At 42.8% G+C, this 18548-nt stretch overlaps 1 protein-coding gene across 1 annotated transcript in view; it reads left to right on the forward strand.

Moving 5' to 3' along the window:
• The window catches only part of lama5 (laminin, alpha 5), a 100004-nt gene that overhangs the window by 75983 nt on the left and 5473 nt on the right, over positions 1-18548 (forward strand). Inside the window, exons 37-63 of the mRNA XM_079559001.1 lie at positions 45-158; positions 242-372; positions 860-940; positions 1805-2019; positions 2265-2365; positions 2480-2663; positions 2957-3097; positions 3225-3376; positions 3465-3575; positions 3655-3766; positions 4043-4213; positions 5083-5279; positions 6104-6220; positions 6293-6447; positions 6527-6656; positions 6735-6837; positions 6935-7048; positions 7547-7729; positions 7817-7959; positions 8635-8817; positions 8901-9040; positions 9108-9267; positions 15966-16099; positions 16468-16633; positions 16845-16979; positions 17070-17224; positions 18237-18369. Coding sequence (XP_079415127.1) covers positions 45-158; positions 242-372; positions 860-940; positions 1805-2019; positions 2265-2365; positions 2480-2663; positions 2957-3097; positions 3225-3376; positions 3465-3575; positions 3655-3766; positions 4043-4213; positions 5083-5279; positions 6104-6220; positions 6293-6447; positions 6527-6656; positions 6735-6837; positions 6935-7048; positions 7547-7729; positions 7817-7959; positions 8635-8817; positions 8901-9040; positions 9108-9267; positions 15966-16099; positions 16468-16633; positions 16845-16979; positions 17070-17224; positions 18237-18369 — 3861 coding nt within the window. The remainder of the gene's footprint in view (positions 1-44; positions 159-241; positions 373-859; positions 941-1804; positions 2020-2264; positions 2366-2479; positions 2664-2956; positions 3098-3224; positions 3377-3464; positions 3576-3654; positions 3767-4042; positions 4214-5082; positions 5280-6103; positions 6221-6292; positions 6448-6526; positions 6657-6734; positions 6838-6934; positions 7049-7546; positions 7730-7816; positions 7960-8634; positions 8818-8900; positions 9041-9107; positions 9268-15965; positions 16100-16467; positions 16634-16844; positions 16980-17069; positions 17225-18236; positions 18370-18548) is intronic.

The following is an 18548-nucleotide window of genomic DNA, read 5'->3' on the forward strand; positions in this document are numbered from 1 at the left end:
AATGAACTTAATGAACTCTCCCTCTTTGTCTTTCCTCTCTTAAGGAATGCGCTCCCGGTTACTACAGAGACACCATTGGTCTGTTTTTGGGTAAATGTGTTCCCTGTAACTGTAACGGACACTCTGACCAGTGTCTGGATGGATCTGGCGTCTGTGTGGTGAGAAATACTCCTGTCTCTACCGAACGTATTCGCCTTTTATTTTGTGACACAGAATAATCTAACGTAATGCTTTTTGTCAGAACTGCCGTCACAACACGGCCGGGGACCACTGTGAGAAGTGCCAGGGCCGGTTCATGGGCAACAACACACTGGACGGTCACTCAGTGTCCTGCGCCAGCTGCCCCTGCCCCCTGAGCGTGCCATCAAACAAGTCAGTGCCACAAACACTTTATAAGCATTGAAGAGCCTATTATTATATGCGCAATCATTTTCACAATAGGATCAAATAATAATAGCAGTGTTTTTTGGTTTCTTTTGTGCATGTTTTGTTAATCTTGCATATTTAATCACTCTTTCTCTTCCACACTCAACGCGCCAGCCTCGATGTCATAAAGAGAATTCATGAAGTTCCTCTGAGATTCATAGTTAAGGGACTGCTTCTCCAAACTCTCCGCGCATATAACCGCGTTGTTATTACTTGCATTTGAATCTCTTTCCTGGCCACTGCAGCAGTTGGAGCCGGTTGTGCGCCCTTTTCTGGTGTTTTGCGTCCTGGGGAACATTTCGGGACACATTATTTGAAGTTATTCTACAAAGGCATTTTCTTGTCTGCGGTGTAAAAAGTGATAACAGTAAAAACAATGATTTTCCCTAGCACCTGGATAATGTTTCTTTTCTCATCTCTGTTCCTTGTGTAGTTTTGCCGAGGGCTGTGTGCAGAAGACTGACAGGATGCAGTGCCTGTGTATGCCCGGATACGCAGGACCTAACTGTGAAAGGTAACTGAAATCTGCCCAAATCTTAATTTACAATTTTCTTTTTTTTTTTTTTTTCCTTTTTTTTTTTATTAAGTGATGAATATATAAGATACAAATACACAAGTGATACGGACACAGGACACAACAGAAGAGAAAGATGGGATACACATGGGGAGGAAGGATTACGTGATTGGATGGACAAGTAAAACAGAACTAAATGAAAGGGATATAATCCTGTGTGATCATGCGTCGTCATTACATTGACATTCCGAGACCCACATCCCCCCACACCCCCAACCCGTTCGTCCGTCCAACTCCCCCCTCACCTTGAGGGGGGGGCGGGGGATTTATTTACAATTTACAATTTTCTAATGGTTACTATTTGTTGCCTAATAGTAAGAGAGCTTTTGAATGTCTTATACCTTTTCTCTCTCCGTAGTATAAAACCTACCTTGCTTGTTTGCCATGTAACCGACCTGCGTAATGTTTTTCCTGGAGATGGACATTATCCATTAAATTGCAATATGTGTATTTGATATTTTTTCAACCGCATTCAGCTCTACATGAAGGGTTTTCCGAAGGATGTCCCTTAAACAGAATGACAAATTACTTTGAATGTTACTGTAGCTCGGATAAATACATAGTAGACTAAACCAAGTGTAACTGTAAGTCTAACTGTATGTGTCTGTGCTAAGGTGGCAAAAATTGACAGATATTTGCTTTATCTTCTACTTATTGATTGTTGACTCATTAATATCAAAACAAGTAGCCTAACTACCTTGATTCTGCTCCTGCTGTGAGTTTTAAATGTATCACAGGAATGTAAGGAAAGTTGTATCACCCATGTACTTGAACATGTTCATTCTGTCTCTCACTCTTCACCAGGTGTGCCCCCGGTTTCTACGGTAACCCCATGGTGATCGGCAGCAGGTGCGAGCCGTGCCATTGTAACGGTAACACCGACTCTAACATGCTGTTCACGGACTGCCACCCTCTGACCGGGGAGTGCCTGGGCTGCATGCACCACACCGCCGGGCCGCACTGTGAGGTCTGTGACCGTGGTTACCACGGCGACGCCATCCACGCCAAGAACTGCACCAGTGAGTATGCATGCAAAAAGCCAAACGCTGGGCATGATGAGATTTGCATAAAAACAAACTGCATGTGAGACAATACATTAAACCATACAATATAGAAAGTGACTAAACTGATCTGAAAATATCTTAAATCGTTATTCTTTGCAGCAATTGTGGGAAATATACCTGAATTAGTAGTGTTTAAGCCAACTCTACAGCTGCAACATAACGTGAATGTATAGTTTACATATGGCTATTGTATTTCCTAGAATGCAACTGCTCTCCTTGTGGCACTGAGTCATGTGACCCTCAAACCGGACAGTGCCGCTGCAAACCTGGAGTCACTGGCCCCGTCTGTGACCGCTGTCAGGTAAGTGAGCAACAGTCGTGGAGTCCAGTTGTCACAAATGTCGCAAAGGTCTAGTGGTTAGATCAAAATGTCTCTCCAAGCTCTTCATCCACCTCTCGTGTCCGTCTCCTCCAGGACGGTGCGTTTGGATTCGACACCTGCTCCGGCTGCCGACCCTGTGACTGTGAGGCGTCTGCTGCCCTGCTCCAGCCGTGCGACCCAGGGACCGGGGCCTGCTCCTGTCAGCCCGGAGTTAACGGCCCCAACTGCAAACAGTGCGCCCCGGGACACTGGGACTACAGCCCCAACGGGTGCAAGAGTGAGTCCAACAGAAACGCTTCAATACAGTTTCATCTGTTAGGGTTCTTTTTCACTGGTCTACATCCTATCCATTTTTTCATGGATGCTTTGTACCGGATTTAGTTGAATTGTATTTTCAGCAGTACCAAGACAACACTGCAACATACACATAGACTGCACATATTTAGCATAAGCTCATGAAGATAAAAAAATAAAAAGTAAACAATCACAATAACCAATAGTTGTAACAAAAATATTCTGATCAAAGACTTGGAAGCCTCCTGAACCGTGTGTTGTTGTGTTCTGGAGCAGAGTGTAACTGCAGAGGCGGCCGGTGTGACCCCCGGAGTGGAGAGTGTCGCTGTCCTGACGGGATGACAGGCAAACAGTGTGATACATGCTCCAGCAAGTACAGCGTCCCCATGGAGGAACAACACTCCATGCACTGCCACCGTAAGGCCCATTTACCCTGCATTAGCCTACCTGTACATGCATCCCCACTGTCTCACATTCAGAACAAACAAGGTTCAACTTTTCTAGATTGTAAAATAATAAAATGATTTTGTTTCCATGTTCCCAGCCTGTGACAGCTGCGTGGTTGTGCTGCTGGAAGACTTGGAGAAAATGAGCGAAAACTTCACCTCGGTGTCCGGTCAGCTCCGAAACCTGAACGCCAGCTCCATCGCCTGGTCCCAACTCGGCAACCTCAACAAGACCATGGAGGACATCTCCGTAAGGGCATCATTTGTCATTTGTTCGACAGTTCTAGCTTTGAAAGAGTCAAGGCTTGAATTACAGACGTTTTCTTTTTTGTTTTCAGCGGTCCATTGGTAACTACAACGGCACTCTGGACGAGAGCAGAGACAGGGCCAACATGTTGGAGGCTGAGGTGGCCAACATCAATTCTGACATCGATGAGCTCCAGGATAAGGTGCGTTCACCGACTCATTCTGTGAAAATGTACAACAACAAAAGGTGCATTTCTAACTTGTAGACTGTTGTGTTGGCAGGCGTCAGCGACCAGTGCGCGAGCTGGAAACCTGGAAGACAGTTCAAACTCCACCCACCAGAGGGCAGAGGACCTGCTGTCTTTTATCAATAACATGACCATGGATATTAACGGTAGGTTTTTTTAATTTATTTTTTATTTTTGGTTCTTTGTGACAGTGTTTTGTACCTAATATGCAATGCTCAGATTCTGCATTTCTTGGGATCAAACTTCAAAATAGCATGGTTCTATAATTTAAAAACAAATTGATTTTAAAGTACTGTCTTATTTAGGCTTCCTTTGTTTCAAAACAACAACTTTATTTTTCACCTACTAAACAGCCAACTACCAGGTCATTGCCTTACCCAATGTTTGCAAACTTTTTTTTTTCTTTCATTTCATCTTCTCAGACATCTTTATGATGGCCAACCGCTCGCTGAACTCCACAGAGGAGGAGCAGGACGACGACGAGAGGGAGAAGATGATGAACCAGGTGCAGGCCATGCTGCGAGAGATGAGGTTCAGGAGCTGCAGCGGGCAGAAGAAGATGGCCGAGCGTGAGAAGACCCAGGCCGAGAAGTGTGAGTCTGCAAGTCCGGGATGTTATTTAGAATTTATGGAATACTTGATAACTTACTTCAAGCTGTAGTGAATGTCAGCAGTTACTTATGGTTGAGATTTGCAGTTATTTTTGTCCCTTAACATCTTAGTTTAAAAAAAAAAAAAAATGAAAAAAGGAAGTAACTACAACAGCACGGCACACTGGCCAGTTTCCCACGCTTATTCATTCACAAATATTGCATTATTTGGTATCCATGTGTACCACAAAAGGCAAGAGGATGCTGTAATTAAATATGGTCATTCTTTTCTGGGAGAATAGCCATAGCTGTGGCTAAAGACGGGAGCAATAGACACAACTTTACTGCCTGTTTTCTTAACGCTCCTGCAAACCCCAACCCCTCCAGTCTTGGAATCAACAATATTTTGATGGGTTTTTTTGTTTGCTTGTTTTTTTGTAGATTTTTTAATATCTATGTCTTAACCTGATTTGTTTAGCTTCAGCAAATAATAAGACGAAATTTGGAAGTTTTACAAATCAAACAAGATCCCAAAAATATGACAATACATTTTAAGCTGACTCTATCCCTCCTTAAGAGCTTCTATGTAGGTTTGCCCTGAAAACGTATTGACATGTCCCAACAGCCGAATAAAGGGAAGGGAATCTCATTTGTAGCGCTTTTCATATGACACTAGTCACACCCAAAGCGCTTCACACTTGAAAGGGAGGGGGGTTCATTCACTCCATTTTCTTTACATCAGGGTGCCTCTGATCCTCTTCTATGAACACTTATTACTACACTATTATTACTACAACTTATACTGATATACTTATCACAAACAGGATTATGACTTAATGTAACCTCAGGATTATCGTCTCCTCTCATGGCAGTGTTGGAGCGTGTGTACGAGGAGCTGGCAGGCAGACAGCTGGACAACGAGAACGCCACAAACAAGATCAGGGAGCAGCTCAACAAGTTCAGCTCAATGATGATGGACCTGAGGGACGCTCTGAACGAAGCCGTCAACAACACGGCCCGAGCGGAGGAGATCAACACCAACAACGAGAAGGCCATCGACGACCACCAGGTGAGCCATGGCATACATGCTTTACTTACATGTGACAGCAATAGACAATGGCTTTGCAGAAATAGACCACCACGATGTCAGGCCTCCTACGTACTGCCGAGAACAAGTAGAAAAGAAGAAACAAGCCTAGCCAAGAAAAAAGAAGAGCATTTGGAGGGAAAATGGGAACATTTGGGGCAAATTTTAAAAAAAAAATGGAAAGAAAAATGGGAGAAAAAATGAGGGAAAAACTTAACATTTCGGGAGAATTGGGGACAAAACACAGAAAAATGGGGGAAAAAACTGGGAAAATTGGGGAAAAATTTGGGGAAAAACTTGAAAACATTTGTTTAAAAAATGGGGGAAAAAATAAGAAAAACTTGGTTCCTTGGTTGTTTCACCTCACACTAAAGATACAAAGGCAAAATAAATTAAATGGAATGAAAAATAATAAATTAACATTATTCATCTGTTTTATGGTTCTATATGACAAATAATTTAGTGTAGGTATTGGAAAAAGTATTGTTCAGTTATCGGTATCAAAAAACAAGTATAGCCGCATATGAGTTTTGATGTCTGTGCAATGTTTTACTTTCAGGACCCGCCCTAAACAAACTGCAAGCCAAATGATAATATTAATTTTCTATCACTTTTTGGGTGATACTGTGATACTGTAACGAGTTGACACAATGAACATTACGAAGTTTGAAATTAATTTAGATTTTTGAGACAGAGACATAACATGTATGTCTTTATACTTACTACCATTCATACTCTTTCCCTTATTTCAGCATAAACACTGACTACATAATGAAATGCATGTTCTTGTGTTCCTTGTCTCTCAGAGGAGACTAAAAGACCTGGTGTCCAATGAGAAGGAGGTGAATGACCAGCTGCAGATGGCTGAAGACGACATCGCGTCAGTCAACGACCTGCTCTCCATGCTCCAGGACTCCAAAGAGGTCCGCACATGTTTTACGACAGAGCCGGCCGGTGTGTTCGCAAACATAACACGTGGCATTATTGTTCCCCAGGAGTACGAGCGTTTGGCCGCGCAGTTGGATGGAGCCAGGATTCCTCTGGCAAAGAAGGTGGACAGTTTTGCCTGGACCGAATCCAAAATCCCTCTGGTGGAGCAGGCGGAGAAACACGCCGAGATGCTCAACCAGTTGGCCATGAACATTTCCAAGTACGAAACCGTGGCCGAGACTGTTCACAGTAATCATTATCACGGGAATTTAAAATGGCACTTTCTGTTATCTGCGCAGTTTGGTGGAAAACACGAAGAAGGATGGTTTTGTGGATGTGACTCAAGCCTATAATAAAATCATCAAAAGCATCAAAGAGGCGGAGGAGGCAGCCAACATGGCCGACAAGGCTGCCACTAATGCCCTGGAGGTATGGCTCATTATAGCAGCGCAAAATGTTGAGTTGTAAAATAAGCGAGTTAAAACAAATACCCTTTGTCTTTGTCAGAATGTGAAGAACCAGGACCTGGGTGAGATCGCCAACTCACTGAGGAACCACAGCATGGAGCTGAAGGACGAGGTGGAGAAGCTCGACGACGAACTCAACAACGGTAAACTTCAAGCCTTTTACTTCCATTGCAACTTCAGTCGTAAACCGTCTGACCTACTTGCTCTTTTTGTTTTCTGCTTTGTTCTTGCTTGGCTCAGAGTTGAACCCACAGTTGGAGGAAGCTAAAGAGAGGCTGGATGATGCTAAAGACAAACAGAAAAACGTGACCATGGAGCTGGAGAGGATTCTCAACAACCTCAACTTCACCACAGGTGCGTTTTTTTATGGAATGTCATGTAAAATGTTTCACTAATCTGCCATGTTTTCTGAGCTTTTAACCATGACATTCTAATCGGTATTTCCTGGATTTTGTTGCGTCATGAATGGAACATTAAACTGCCCTTCACATGATCCATCAAAGCACCCGTTCTGTGTGCAAAGTGTGTTCATCGCGGCACCATCGATTTGCTAGCATGCCGTTGAAAATGAAAGTTTATTTTCCCTGTTTTAAAATGTGACAAGTGACAAGCCCAGTCTCTCACTCCTTAATGCCTTTATAATATTGGCATCATTTCAATTTCCAAAATGTAAAACATCAATTCTGAGGTACCCTATGGCATGTTTTGGAGCTCCAGGTATTAGCAGCTCCAGATATGTTCTAATTTTTCATCCAACTTCAATTCTATACAGAAAAGGTTCATCAATGCTTTCACAAAATAAAAATAAAATGTTTTGTTTGATTTGTTTTTGTTTTGTCATGTGTCAAGCAGATGTGAGCAAAGAGATCCAGGAGGCTAAAGACATGGCTCAAAAGGCGAACGCCACGGCTACGGACGTCAACAACGCCCTGCGACCGATCAAAGAGCAGCTGGACAAGTGGCAGGGCACGTACGGAGACGTCAACGCCACCAACACCGACATCAACAACGCTCTGATGGAGGCCAACAAGACCGGTGCTTATTTAACACGCCTTTTTTTTATTGTTGAAGTTTCCCTGACTCGCATCGAATGTTGATTTTTTTTGCCTTTATGTTTTCCAGTGAACATGTTGGGAGACACCGTTCCCCTGCTCCTCAAGAAGCTGGACAAACTGCAGAACCACTCGGCCCAAATGCCCAACATCTCCGAGAACATCAACCGCATCAGGGAGCTCATCCAGCAGGCTCGCAACGCCGCCAGCAAGGTACAGGAGCAGATAGAGGGCTCGCTATATTCATCATGTGGTCTCCTGCGCTTTCTAGAGACTACAGTGATACCTGCCATTGCTTCCTTGGGATACACTTTCCCACATGAATATGGGAAAAGTGTATGGATGTATGAGTGATGTTGATTTGCAGCCACACATCCCAGGGCAGCTGTGGATGCATTGATAGCTACTGATCAGTGCGAACAGAATAGTGCAATTTGAAGCAGATTGAAGAGTCTAAATAAGGCTCCAAATAAAACAAAGGCATTATATTCATTGTAAACATGTGGATTTTGACTAGGACTGCACAATATGAGTGTACTGCCATTGCTCATTTAGAAAATACTAGATCGGGGAAACCATTAAATATTTTCGGATTAGGACACCCTGCTGTGTTAGTGAAATATCTTAATATAATATTGTCTTTTATTATATATCTTAGTCAGAGATTTTATGCTATATTGTGGCTGCAGATATTGCTTCACCTAATGTTGCAATTGTGCCCTATTTTTTAACAGAATAACTAATTCTGCCATAAGATTACAAGATTCAGGCCTGAATTTTGTCCTCCACTTTCATTTTAAATATTTCAATATGTTCCTGCTCGTTCCCTCTGATTAACTGGTTTCTTCTCTTTTTTATTCTGTGAACTTTTTTATTGTCCTTGTACAGGTGGGCGTGCCAGTGAAGTTCAATGGCAAATCAGGAGTGCAGGTCCGAAACCCGTCGAACCTGGCCGACCTGGCAGCCTACACCAACCTCAAGTTCTACATCACTTTGCCCGAGAGCACCACCCGCAAGAGGCGCCAGGACGAAGTCATCAAGCAGTTCGTCTTCTACCTCGGGAACAAAGACGTGAGTCATACGGACTTTTCACCATGAAATAGACTTCTCAGCAACCATGTCCTCCATGTTTACCCTGTGTTTGTCTTTGGCAGTCGTCTAAGGAGTTCCTGGGCATGGCTCTGGAGGGGCGGCGGCTGCGCTGGTACTTCAACACCGGCGGCGACACAGCAGAGGTTCAGATGGCTGAGGACGTCAAGTCTGATGGGAACTTCAACAGAGTGGTGCTGGAGAGGTATGGACCAAACCCTCCTGTAAGGTTGGAAAAAGTATGTACATGTTTTTTCTCTCTTTGTGGTTAGGATCCTGCAGTACGGGCAGATGTCCATGTCCTCTGAGTCCACAGAGGGAGACCAGAGGGTGACCAAGGCCTACACAGAAGCAAGAGGAGACCAGGGGCTGCTCAGTCTGCTCACGGACGACACCGTGTTCTATGTGGGAGGCTACCCCAGCTCCTTCAAGGTACGTGTGCAAGAAAAACACTGCTGCTGCGCTACAATCAAGTCATCAAAGTTACTCATCCTTGTTAAAACATGTACACTGCAAAAAGTAATTAACTAGATCAGTATAAACATCTCAATTTGAGCACAATAATCCACATTTTAGTTGTTTTGACTAGTTAAGAAGTTCTTGGGCATTTGTCCTAGATTATTGTCCTAGATTATTTCACTTGTTCTGAGATTTTTCTGACTCGTTTCGATACATTTCGTGCTTATTTCAGGTCATTTTCTTTGCCAATGGGGTAAGAAAATTGGTCTTATCTCATTGGAAATTTTACTTTATTATTTCAAGCGAGATTTACCCTAGAACCAGTCTGAAATGTCCTCAAACAAGCAAAGTAAACTGGGTCCGATCAGGAAAAGTGTCTAAATTAGCGAAAACTGCTCAAAACAAGATACATTTCCTCAATTCAAGTCATTTAAGACAATGCTTGATATTTACTTTTTGCAGTGTAGTTGCCTGCTATCACTGTGAATCTATATACATTTTTAGTGTAATATTTGTGTTCATATAGGGCTGCCACAATGAAACAGTCAGGGGTAAAAGACTAAGACTTTGTCCATGTGCGCTATAGAAACACACAGAGATAGACGTAAGTGGAAACTAATGTGAGGGGGGTAAAAGTTTAATCTGGCCTAGGACGCCAAAATGGCTAGGGTTGGCCCTGGAAAGAGTCATTTGCTGGTGTTGAGACACAGTACGTGCTCAGAGGAGACTCAACATTCTCAGTATCACTTCCTTCCGAGGTTTATGGCGAGATTACTGTTTTTTCCTTTCTAGGAGGCAGTCGTGGCTAAAGACAGGAGAAATATACACTTGCTTTTTTTTCAGTGGAATACCTGATTTGGGTAGTATTTGAACGGCAAAGCAACAGGGGAGAATATTAAATTTGACAGTTTATACCATGGTCTGGGTGAATACTCGATTCTGATTGGCTGGTGGGTGCTAACAAGCGTGCATTATTTTCATATAACCGCACACGTAGTCCGGTAGTTAAATCACTGGGATATCACTCCGCTGTGGGCATCGCCATAGCAACGCATGACACAGCCATTGACTGTGGATTGCTGGACAGAGGGAGCAATGGCCGCCCGCGCGGGTAAAATGAAGCCAATCGAGGCTAGTCGTATAGCCGTTATGGCGGCCGCGCTGTTGTATTTAGTTGGAGCCAGCTTCCATATTTGGAATTTCCGAGTCACGTTTCCAAGGACACCAAAGAGCCAATCAGTGACGAGGTTGTTGAGCGGAGGCATCGCCTCCCCCGCCCGCACCGGTTTGATCCCTCAGTGTCAGACGGAGAGAGAGACCGCGGGGAAGGAGCTGCTCATTTCGGGCAAACGGAGCTTTGCTGCAGGTGAGAGCTACAGTTTTCCCGCTTGAACATTGTTGGGTTATGTTTTCATTGTCCATGACTTTTTGAAATAAGTTTGTATACTGATAAAAGCAGTAAATAGTTAGCATAACGTGGCTAACGCTATCGCCCAAAGTTATTTCTGTGGATGTTCTGTAATTGTTTAACACTGGTAATCACACATTACTATTTTAATTTTAACATATGTATCATTATCATTGTCAAAACGTCTTTCAGTATTTGCAAAGGTTTAGCCAAATCAACAATGAACACGGACTTTAGTACATATTCAAATTATTAGCCTAATGCTCAGGTCAATAAATACAAACATGTACTTCTACACATTACACAATAAAGTGAGTTTTGTACATAAACTCTTTTAGGTTGCAGTCTATGGGTTTATCAATACTAGCATGTAGTTTTGTTTTCTTAACATCTACCTCAGGCCTTCATAACCTGTACCTACCTGCTCCCATGAATATTAGTCTTAGGACAATTACATGTGTAATCTTTGGCATATTTACTTTACTGTTGTCTCTGTCCACAGCTCCTCTCTGGATGCCCTATGGAAGAGATGAACATACCCATCCAAGAAACAAGCTTCAGCAGGAAAAAAAGACTGATTAAACCATGTGCTATTATTAAACTGTTTGGCAAAGTTTAGGTTAGACTACCCCTTTAGTATCTAATCAAATTAACTAACCTTCAGTACACATAATCACTAACAGCAGAAAGAAATGTCACAACATGGTTTGTAAAACTTTATTATAGAGACTGAGTGTTGTGATATCAGGCCAAGCAGGAGGATGAAGGAGATGGTGCGTCAGCTGCTCAGGATCAGGCTGTCTGCTGGAGAGTAGAGAAGAACCCTGGCTTCCTACAGGAGAGGAAGTCGGTCTCTGCAGTCAGAGGAGATCCAGGGAACCAGGGCTTTCTGCAGGAGAGGAGTCCACAGGAGATCAGAGCTGTATGATTATCATGACCTGTAGATGGATTTAAAAACAAAACACTTAGTTTTAAGTGATATGCAGGTGGACGCCATGATGTGCTTTTAAACGTAAAACTAAATAAGGCCCCAAACACTGAGAACCTACGACAGCCCAGGCACATGTGTAAAGTGAATTAATCATTATTCTCAATATGAAGTGAGAAATACAAGGCAGAGGACAAACCCCCTCCGGAGATTAAAAAATAAATAAATCCTTAACCCAAGAAATGCAGTATATTAGTAACATGTAAATGTAGTTTCTCTTAACCCCCGCTTCAACAAACCACATTTTCTCCAGTTTGGCATTACCCAAATCTAAAAACTTAAAAAAAGCATCAAAATAGTGACGAAAATGAGGATGAAAACGAAACAAAATTGTGACAAGAAAACGACAAAACCGGGATTAAAACGCAACAAAAACGTGTCGGAAAAGGAACAAAACTGGAGAAAATGCCCTCAGTTAAAGTGGGGGTTAAGAGTTTCACTTCCTAATGTAATCTATGCACAAAGGTTCATGTGGTAAACTCACATCCTGTTGTATCCTCTTTGGAACATCTGTCTCCAGGTCTCCTGCTCCCAGACACTTTCTCCTGTGGGAGTAAAGTCAAGTGTTTTAATGTAATCCATGTATATTTTTGTATAAATCCATAAATAAACATTGCAATGGTGGTGAGGACATTGTACTAAGTTTACCATGTGTTGCATCAGTGTTAAACAATGTACTTGCCTACACACTGTTAAATGATGGTTAGCAACTCTAATGTTAAACAGAACCCTCTGTACTGAGTGTTAGAACAAATAGCAAAGGACACTTTTGGCCTGTTCCTGCAGTGACAAAACACGTTCATTTCACAAGCTTAGCTTTTCGAAGTAATTAACACTATGGTTACGTTTTAATATGTCAGATGTTTACGGAATCTATCACACTAAAGTAATACCTCAAATTGTTATTTTACTCACCTAAGTCGACGTTTCTGACAAGCAGGAAGAACGTAGAGTCACGTTTTGGTCGTGGGGTTAGATCCAGGGAAAGGCTGAAAATCCCATTTAGCAAAACTAGCTACGAGCAAAAAGTACTTTTTCAGCGGTCAAATGCGACTGACGTGACGTAATTGCAAACTTTATAACTGTCACGAAACATAACATCCCTAACTTTGCAAACGTGAGCATGTTAAGTGTCCAGGATCTTCTTAAAAGTTGCTTTTGCCTGCGGCCTCTTCACCCTGCTCCCGTCTCCGCCATCAGCAGCGTGGAGTTATTAACAACACAGAGGGGAGGGGTGGGGTTACTATGGCAACGCGTGTGTCCCCAAACCTGGCCGCGGCCGACTTCGATGAAAGAAGGCACCTGATTGGCCAGTTACTTTTGGTTAAAATCTTGATTTAGGGCGAAAATAGCGAAACAAAAAAATTCGGACGTTGTAGCGCGTTTTGAAACAAACACGTGGAGCGAGAATGACAAGCCATTGTTCAATAATGACTTAGAGAGGGTCAAAAACGTTTCAATGGAACGTCCATAGGACGTCAGACCGTAGGAGCCGCCGCCCATTTCCTATACGGAGTCATGGGTTCTAGGCTAACACGCTGTCCATTCTAAATATACTGTCAATGGACACAGCTGAATCAGATAAACACATAATTAGTGACTGACAGGAACGTATGAGATGGATTTTGTTTAATTTCAACGTTTTTGGCCAAAACAAAATGTTTGATAAATGGGAAGTAGAGGAGAGTGAGCAGCTAGGTTAGCTACTTTTAATAAAATATGAGCTTTCCATTTCTATTGAAAACAGTTAAGGCACTATTCATGATTTTCAGGCGTACATAAAATGATCCCAACATTTAAAGGGGGGGTATTATGCAAAATTGACTTTTTCAAGCTTTACATCATGTTATTAAGTCATTCCCTCATTAAAAACATGCCTGAAGTGTTGCCTTAGCACATTCACGTATTTTCGAGTAATCTGTAGAAACTCTAATGGCGGCCATTTTAGGGATAAAACGCCTGATTGCTTCAGGAAACGCCCTCGACCTCCAGGATACGCCTCCGACCTTTCGTCACCAGCCGAGTAACCAACCACTGCTCCTCAGCAGAACCCCCTCCCCGCAGTGTCTAGCCCTAAGATGTAAACAGAGTCATCATGGAGGATTAGCTTCATGTGTTGTGAACCGGAGTTACAGCAGTTCTGAAACTTTTACAAAGACACACATCAGTGTTTCTGTTACCTAAACACCCAGGATTAAAACCGGTGACAAGAACACTTATTTCAGTGTCTGGTTCTGCGCTGGGCCTTGATGATGCACAGAGCCTCCGGAGAAAGCTAATGCTAAGCTAAACCTCGAGTCATCACGTGAAAACGAGAAATATGCACACATAAAGTCAATAAAACCACCACACACATAAAGAACCGTTTAACAATGATCACACACGGAGCCAGGCTTGTTGATTTGGAAGTTTATTGCTCACATTTCATCTACAATGGGTCATAGCCGAGTGGTTTTCTCCCGGAGCTAACAAGCTAGCCGCGACAAGCTAACGGGAAAATTCACTGAATACAAGCAGCATATTATGCATTGAAAATGTCACTAAACAGGCAACTGCTTGAAGCAGCCTTTATGATGATCACACAAGGAGCCTGGCTTGTTGATTGTGTAGTTTATTGCTCACATTTCATCTACAGTGAGTCGTAGCCGAGTGGTTTTCTCCCGGAGCTAACAAGCTAGCCGCGATAAGCTAACGGGAAAATTCACTGAATACAAGCAGCATATTATGCATTGAAAACGTCACTAAAACAGGCAACTGCTTGAAGCAGCCTTTATGACGATCACACACGGAGCCTGGCTTGTTGATTTCGAGGTTTATTGTTCACATTTCATCTACAGTGAGTCGTAGCCGAGTGGTTTCTCCCGGAGCTAAGGCACTATTAGCCGCGACAAGCTAACAACCTTCACCTTCACAACATTCATTGAAAACAGGCAGCATATTATGCACAAATAACGTCAATAAAGCAGCAACTACTCGAAGCAGCCTTTACGATGATCACACAATGAGCCTGGCTTTACACATTTGTGGTTTATTGCAGACTTTTCATCAACAATGAGCTGTAGTCGATTATAACAAGCTAACGGGGTAACCTCGAAAAACCATTGTCCACCTGCACAGATAATGTCCGTCTTTTGAATCGTATGGGCTCCTGCAGATCCTGGTGCAGTCCATGGGGGTATAGTTAGAGATCCATAGGGCATGGCAGATGCAAAGAGAGAGCCTCCAAACAGCAGTTATTTCGTCTCCAAATAATATCCTGTGTGGCCATTGTTCACAAAGTGATAAACAGTAGCTCCTTTCCAACAATAAAAATTAAAATGCACCGATCGTAGTTTCAATACTGTTGAGACAAGAGCGCAGTGTTGTTGTGATGCCACAGACAGCGTGTGGAGGGGGCGTGTCGGAAAGGGTCAGAGGTTCTTAAAGAGACAGAGGCCTATTTCAAGTCATTTGCTAACGCCATTTTGAAAGAGCAATTTTATACAAGGCAGTTATTCTAATTTACTGCATTTACAGACCAACAGAAGGTTTGGTCATCATTGTAGTGTGCTATAGACTGGTGCTATGTGGCTGAAAAAAGCATAATACCCCCTCTTTAAGCATATTTGTCTGGATTAGTAAAGTCAAACATAAAAGTTTCAGTTCGTGGGGCCCAGGTGTGAGCGACTCCACCGCAGCTGTTTCCATAAACAGTTGAGCTCGTTGAGCTAGCTAGCTTTAGCTTCAGCTTAAACAGCGTAAAAGTGAAACAACTCCTACTTCCACGGAAAAGTGCCGGGTTAGTCCTGTTGTGTTGTGATTCTGTGCTTATGTTGTTTCGTTGCGCCTGACTGAGATCCTCGTAATAGCTTCGGAGAATGACTCGCTCTGAGACGAGCCTTCAGTGACCGGCTAATAACCCACAGAAAATAGTCCCGGTGGTCTGGCATATTTAGTGACTTTAGTAAATGAAACAAATATTAATTATAAATGTTACGTTTGTGGGACCCTGGTATAAGCGGATTAAACAACGAGGAGCCGTGCATTAGACGGTTATAATGCACGACGCGGAGTCAAGAACACCACGACGCGCAGCGGAGTGGTGTTAGTCCTCGTTGTTTAATCCTTACTTATTTCATACAGGTTTCACATTGACTCTATAGTTATTTAGTCTTTCCCTATTCACCTGCAGTGTCTTGCCTTAAATTGACGTTATGCTTATATAATCTGTCAAATTTCTATTCTATTCTAAACTTATTGCAAAAGTATCCTTGTTTTATTGTGTGCCTCCTCTAGCCTCCTGCGCAACTGGCTCTGCCCAACTTCAAGGGCTGCATCGAACTGGACACTCTGAACGAGGAGGTGCTGAGCCTGTACAACTTTGAGAAGGCTTTCACCCTCAACACCACCCAGGACAAGCCCTGCGGCAGGTCGGTGTAGAAAACCTAAAAGTGTATTAGTTAGTTTGGGGGGTTTTGTCTTAAAAGAAAACATGCTTTATGCCTGAACGTCTAGTACCTTCTCCAAAGTCCTTTCAAATCAATCAATCAATCAATCAATCAATCAAATTTTATTTGTATAGCGCCCAACAACAACCAGAAGGTGCCCAGAGCACTTTCCAGGATAAAAACAAAAATCACAGTAGACAACAATAAATACAAAAACACATAAAAACAGCAGTCGAGTCGGTGGCTATGTATCGAAAGCTTTTCTGAAAAGATGTGTCTTCAACTGTGATTTAAAAACACTCAACTCAGTGATGTTTCGAAGCTGTACCGGAAATTTGTTCTGTGTGCAGGCTGAAGCCGCTGCTGACTCAGGCCTGGGTGAACGACGCGGCGTACTTCGACGGGACAGGTTTCGCTCAGGTCACCTTCTCTGGTGAAGCGTCTCGAATGCAACGCTTCGAACAGGAGGTCAAAATGGTCTCGCACCACGGCATCCTCCTCCTGCTCCTCAACCAGGTACTTAGACCGAAGAGTAAAGATCCTGGGCCAAACCTTTGTCCCCGTGGTACAGTAAAATCCCTCTTTAACAGAATAGTTTGCACATGTACAGGGAGCGTGTAGTAAATATGTGGATGCAGGAGGAATACTGAGCTGCCAGGAATATATCGCAAAAGACTTTGAGTTGTTTTGTTTGTTTGAATGTGAATCCTTTCATGTCTATTTTCAGAACCAGTTCCTGTGCTTGGCCATACAACACGGCCTCCTCAAAGTCTTCTACGATTTCAACGGCACATTCAGCGAGCTCACGCCTAAAGAACCCGCCTCCCCCTTCCTCAAGATCAGCGACGGAGATGCCAAAGCGGTATGTTACCGACACGCAAACAAGTGTATATGATTTAAATATCAGACTGCCCCACTGTAAAAGTAAAATGATCCCGTGTTATTGCTTCAGTTGGAGATCATCATCCTGCGCTCGAATCAGAACCGCGTGGTGGTGAGGAACAGCCGCAACCCCCTGTACAACGAGGATTTCAAGCAGGAAAACATCCCGCCCTTCACCACCTCCTACTACCTGGGAGGAGTGCCCGAGGACAAGATGCCCGCGCCGTAAGAAGCACACAACCATGACAGAACCATTCAGTTGTTATGTAGGCTCTTAAAGTGAGGGCATGTGGATGCTGGAGGGAAATACTATTTATATTCTTTTATTTCGGTTACGGTTACTGACAGAATATCCTCTGAGCTCTTTGTTTTGGGGTGCCAGATTCTAGGGTCCTAAAAATAAGCTAAAGCAACCCAGTATTTGATTGTTTATCACTAAAAACCCACAGCAAGCTAGCTACTCCTGAAAGTTGTGTATTTTCCCCACAAAGTATGCTTTATTATATAAGGATTTTTATTTTATTTTATTTTATTTTATTTTAGAGTTACTGGTCTTACATTTTTGGTAAAACTATTTCTATAAGGTAAAAAAAAAAAGAATTCTCATTAAGTTCACACAAACTACCTTTGAAAAGCCCTTGAAAATAAAATAAAATGAGTGAACCTGAATTTTAACAGTAAATATATGATTGAAAACATCTGTATAACAGTGGGTGAATAGTTTTTCAGTGTAAAGTGCAGTTGTGCTGAAACCAATGGGCAAGGAAAGCACATCTCTTTGGTCCTCATGGCAGAAGCTGATATTGCTGTAATACCACCAGTTGGTGGCCAGGGGCGACTCTAAAAGACACTTTGTCAACAGCATTGTAATGGCTTTACACCTCCCTAGCACTACATAAAAGCCTGGCTCCAAAGAGATTTATTTTTTCTAAAAATGGCATTGACCCATGTGATAATGTTGGGGTAGGTGTCATATTTTTAACCAAACTGTTTTTTGTACATAAAAAGTGGAAGCCAAAGTCTATGATTGACAGGCTCTGGAGCTCTGTGGAGGATCGTAGCCAGTCCGGCTTCTCGCCTTTTTGCCCTTAAAGCAAAAGGCTTTTAAGGAACAGGCTGTTAATTTCACAGACCACTCAGGATCATTACTATGAATGGGGCTGAATGGAACACTAGTTATCTCTTCTATCCTATATCTATGGCTGAAACACTATGTGCTCTTTGTGCTTTGTCTCAGGTTGAAGTCCCTGTATCCGAAGCAGGGCTCTCTGAAGGGCTGCTTCAGAAATGTGAAGGCTCTGAACTCCCACATCGACCTGAAGAGGATGGTCAGCAGCGGAGTCAGCTTTGGCTGCGACAGCGACCTCCTGGTAACAAATGATCCCACATTAATGTTGTTTAACCCTCTGCTTGCAAGTTATTCTGCTTTCTTTTTTTATGCTATGAATGTGGTACAACTGTTTTTGTTTATCTAGACTATTATACACTTTGGTTATTTGTCACTGTGTAAATTGTTTTATGCACTGCAAAACTTTTTTCTAAGTGCAGT

This window comes from Gobius niger (assembly GCF_951799975.1).
Source record: "Gobius niger genome assembly, chromosome: 6".
Lineage (NCBI taxonomy): Eukaryota > Metazoa > Chordata > Actinopteri > Gobiiformes > Gobiidae > Gobius > Gobius niger.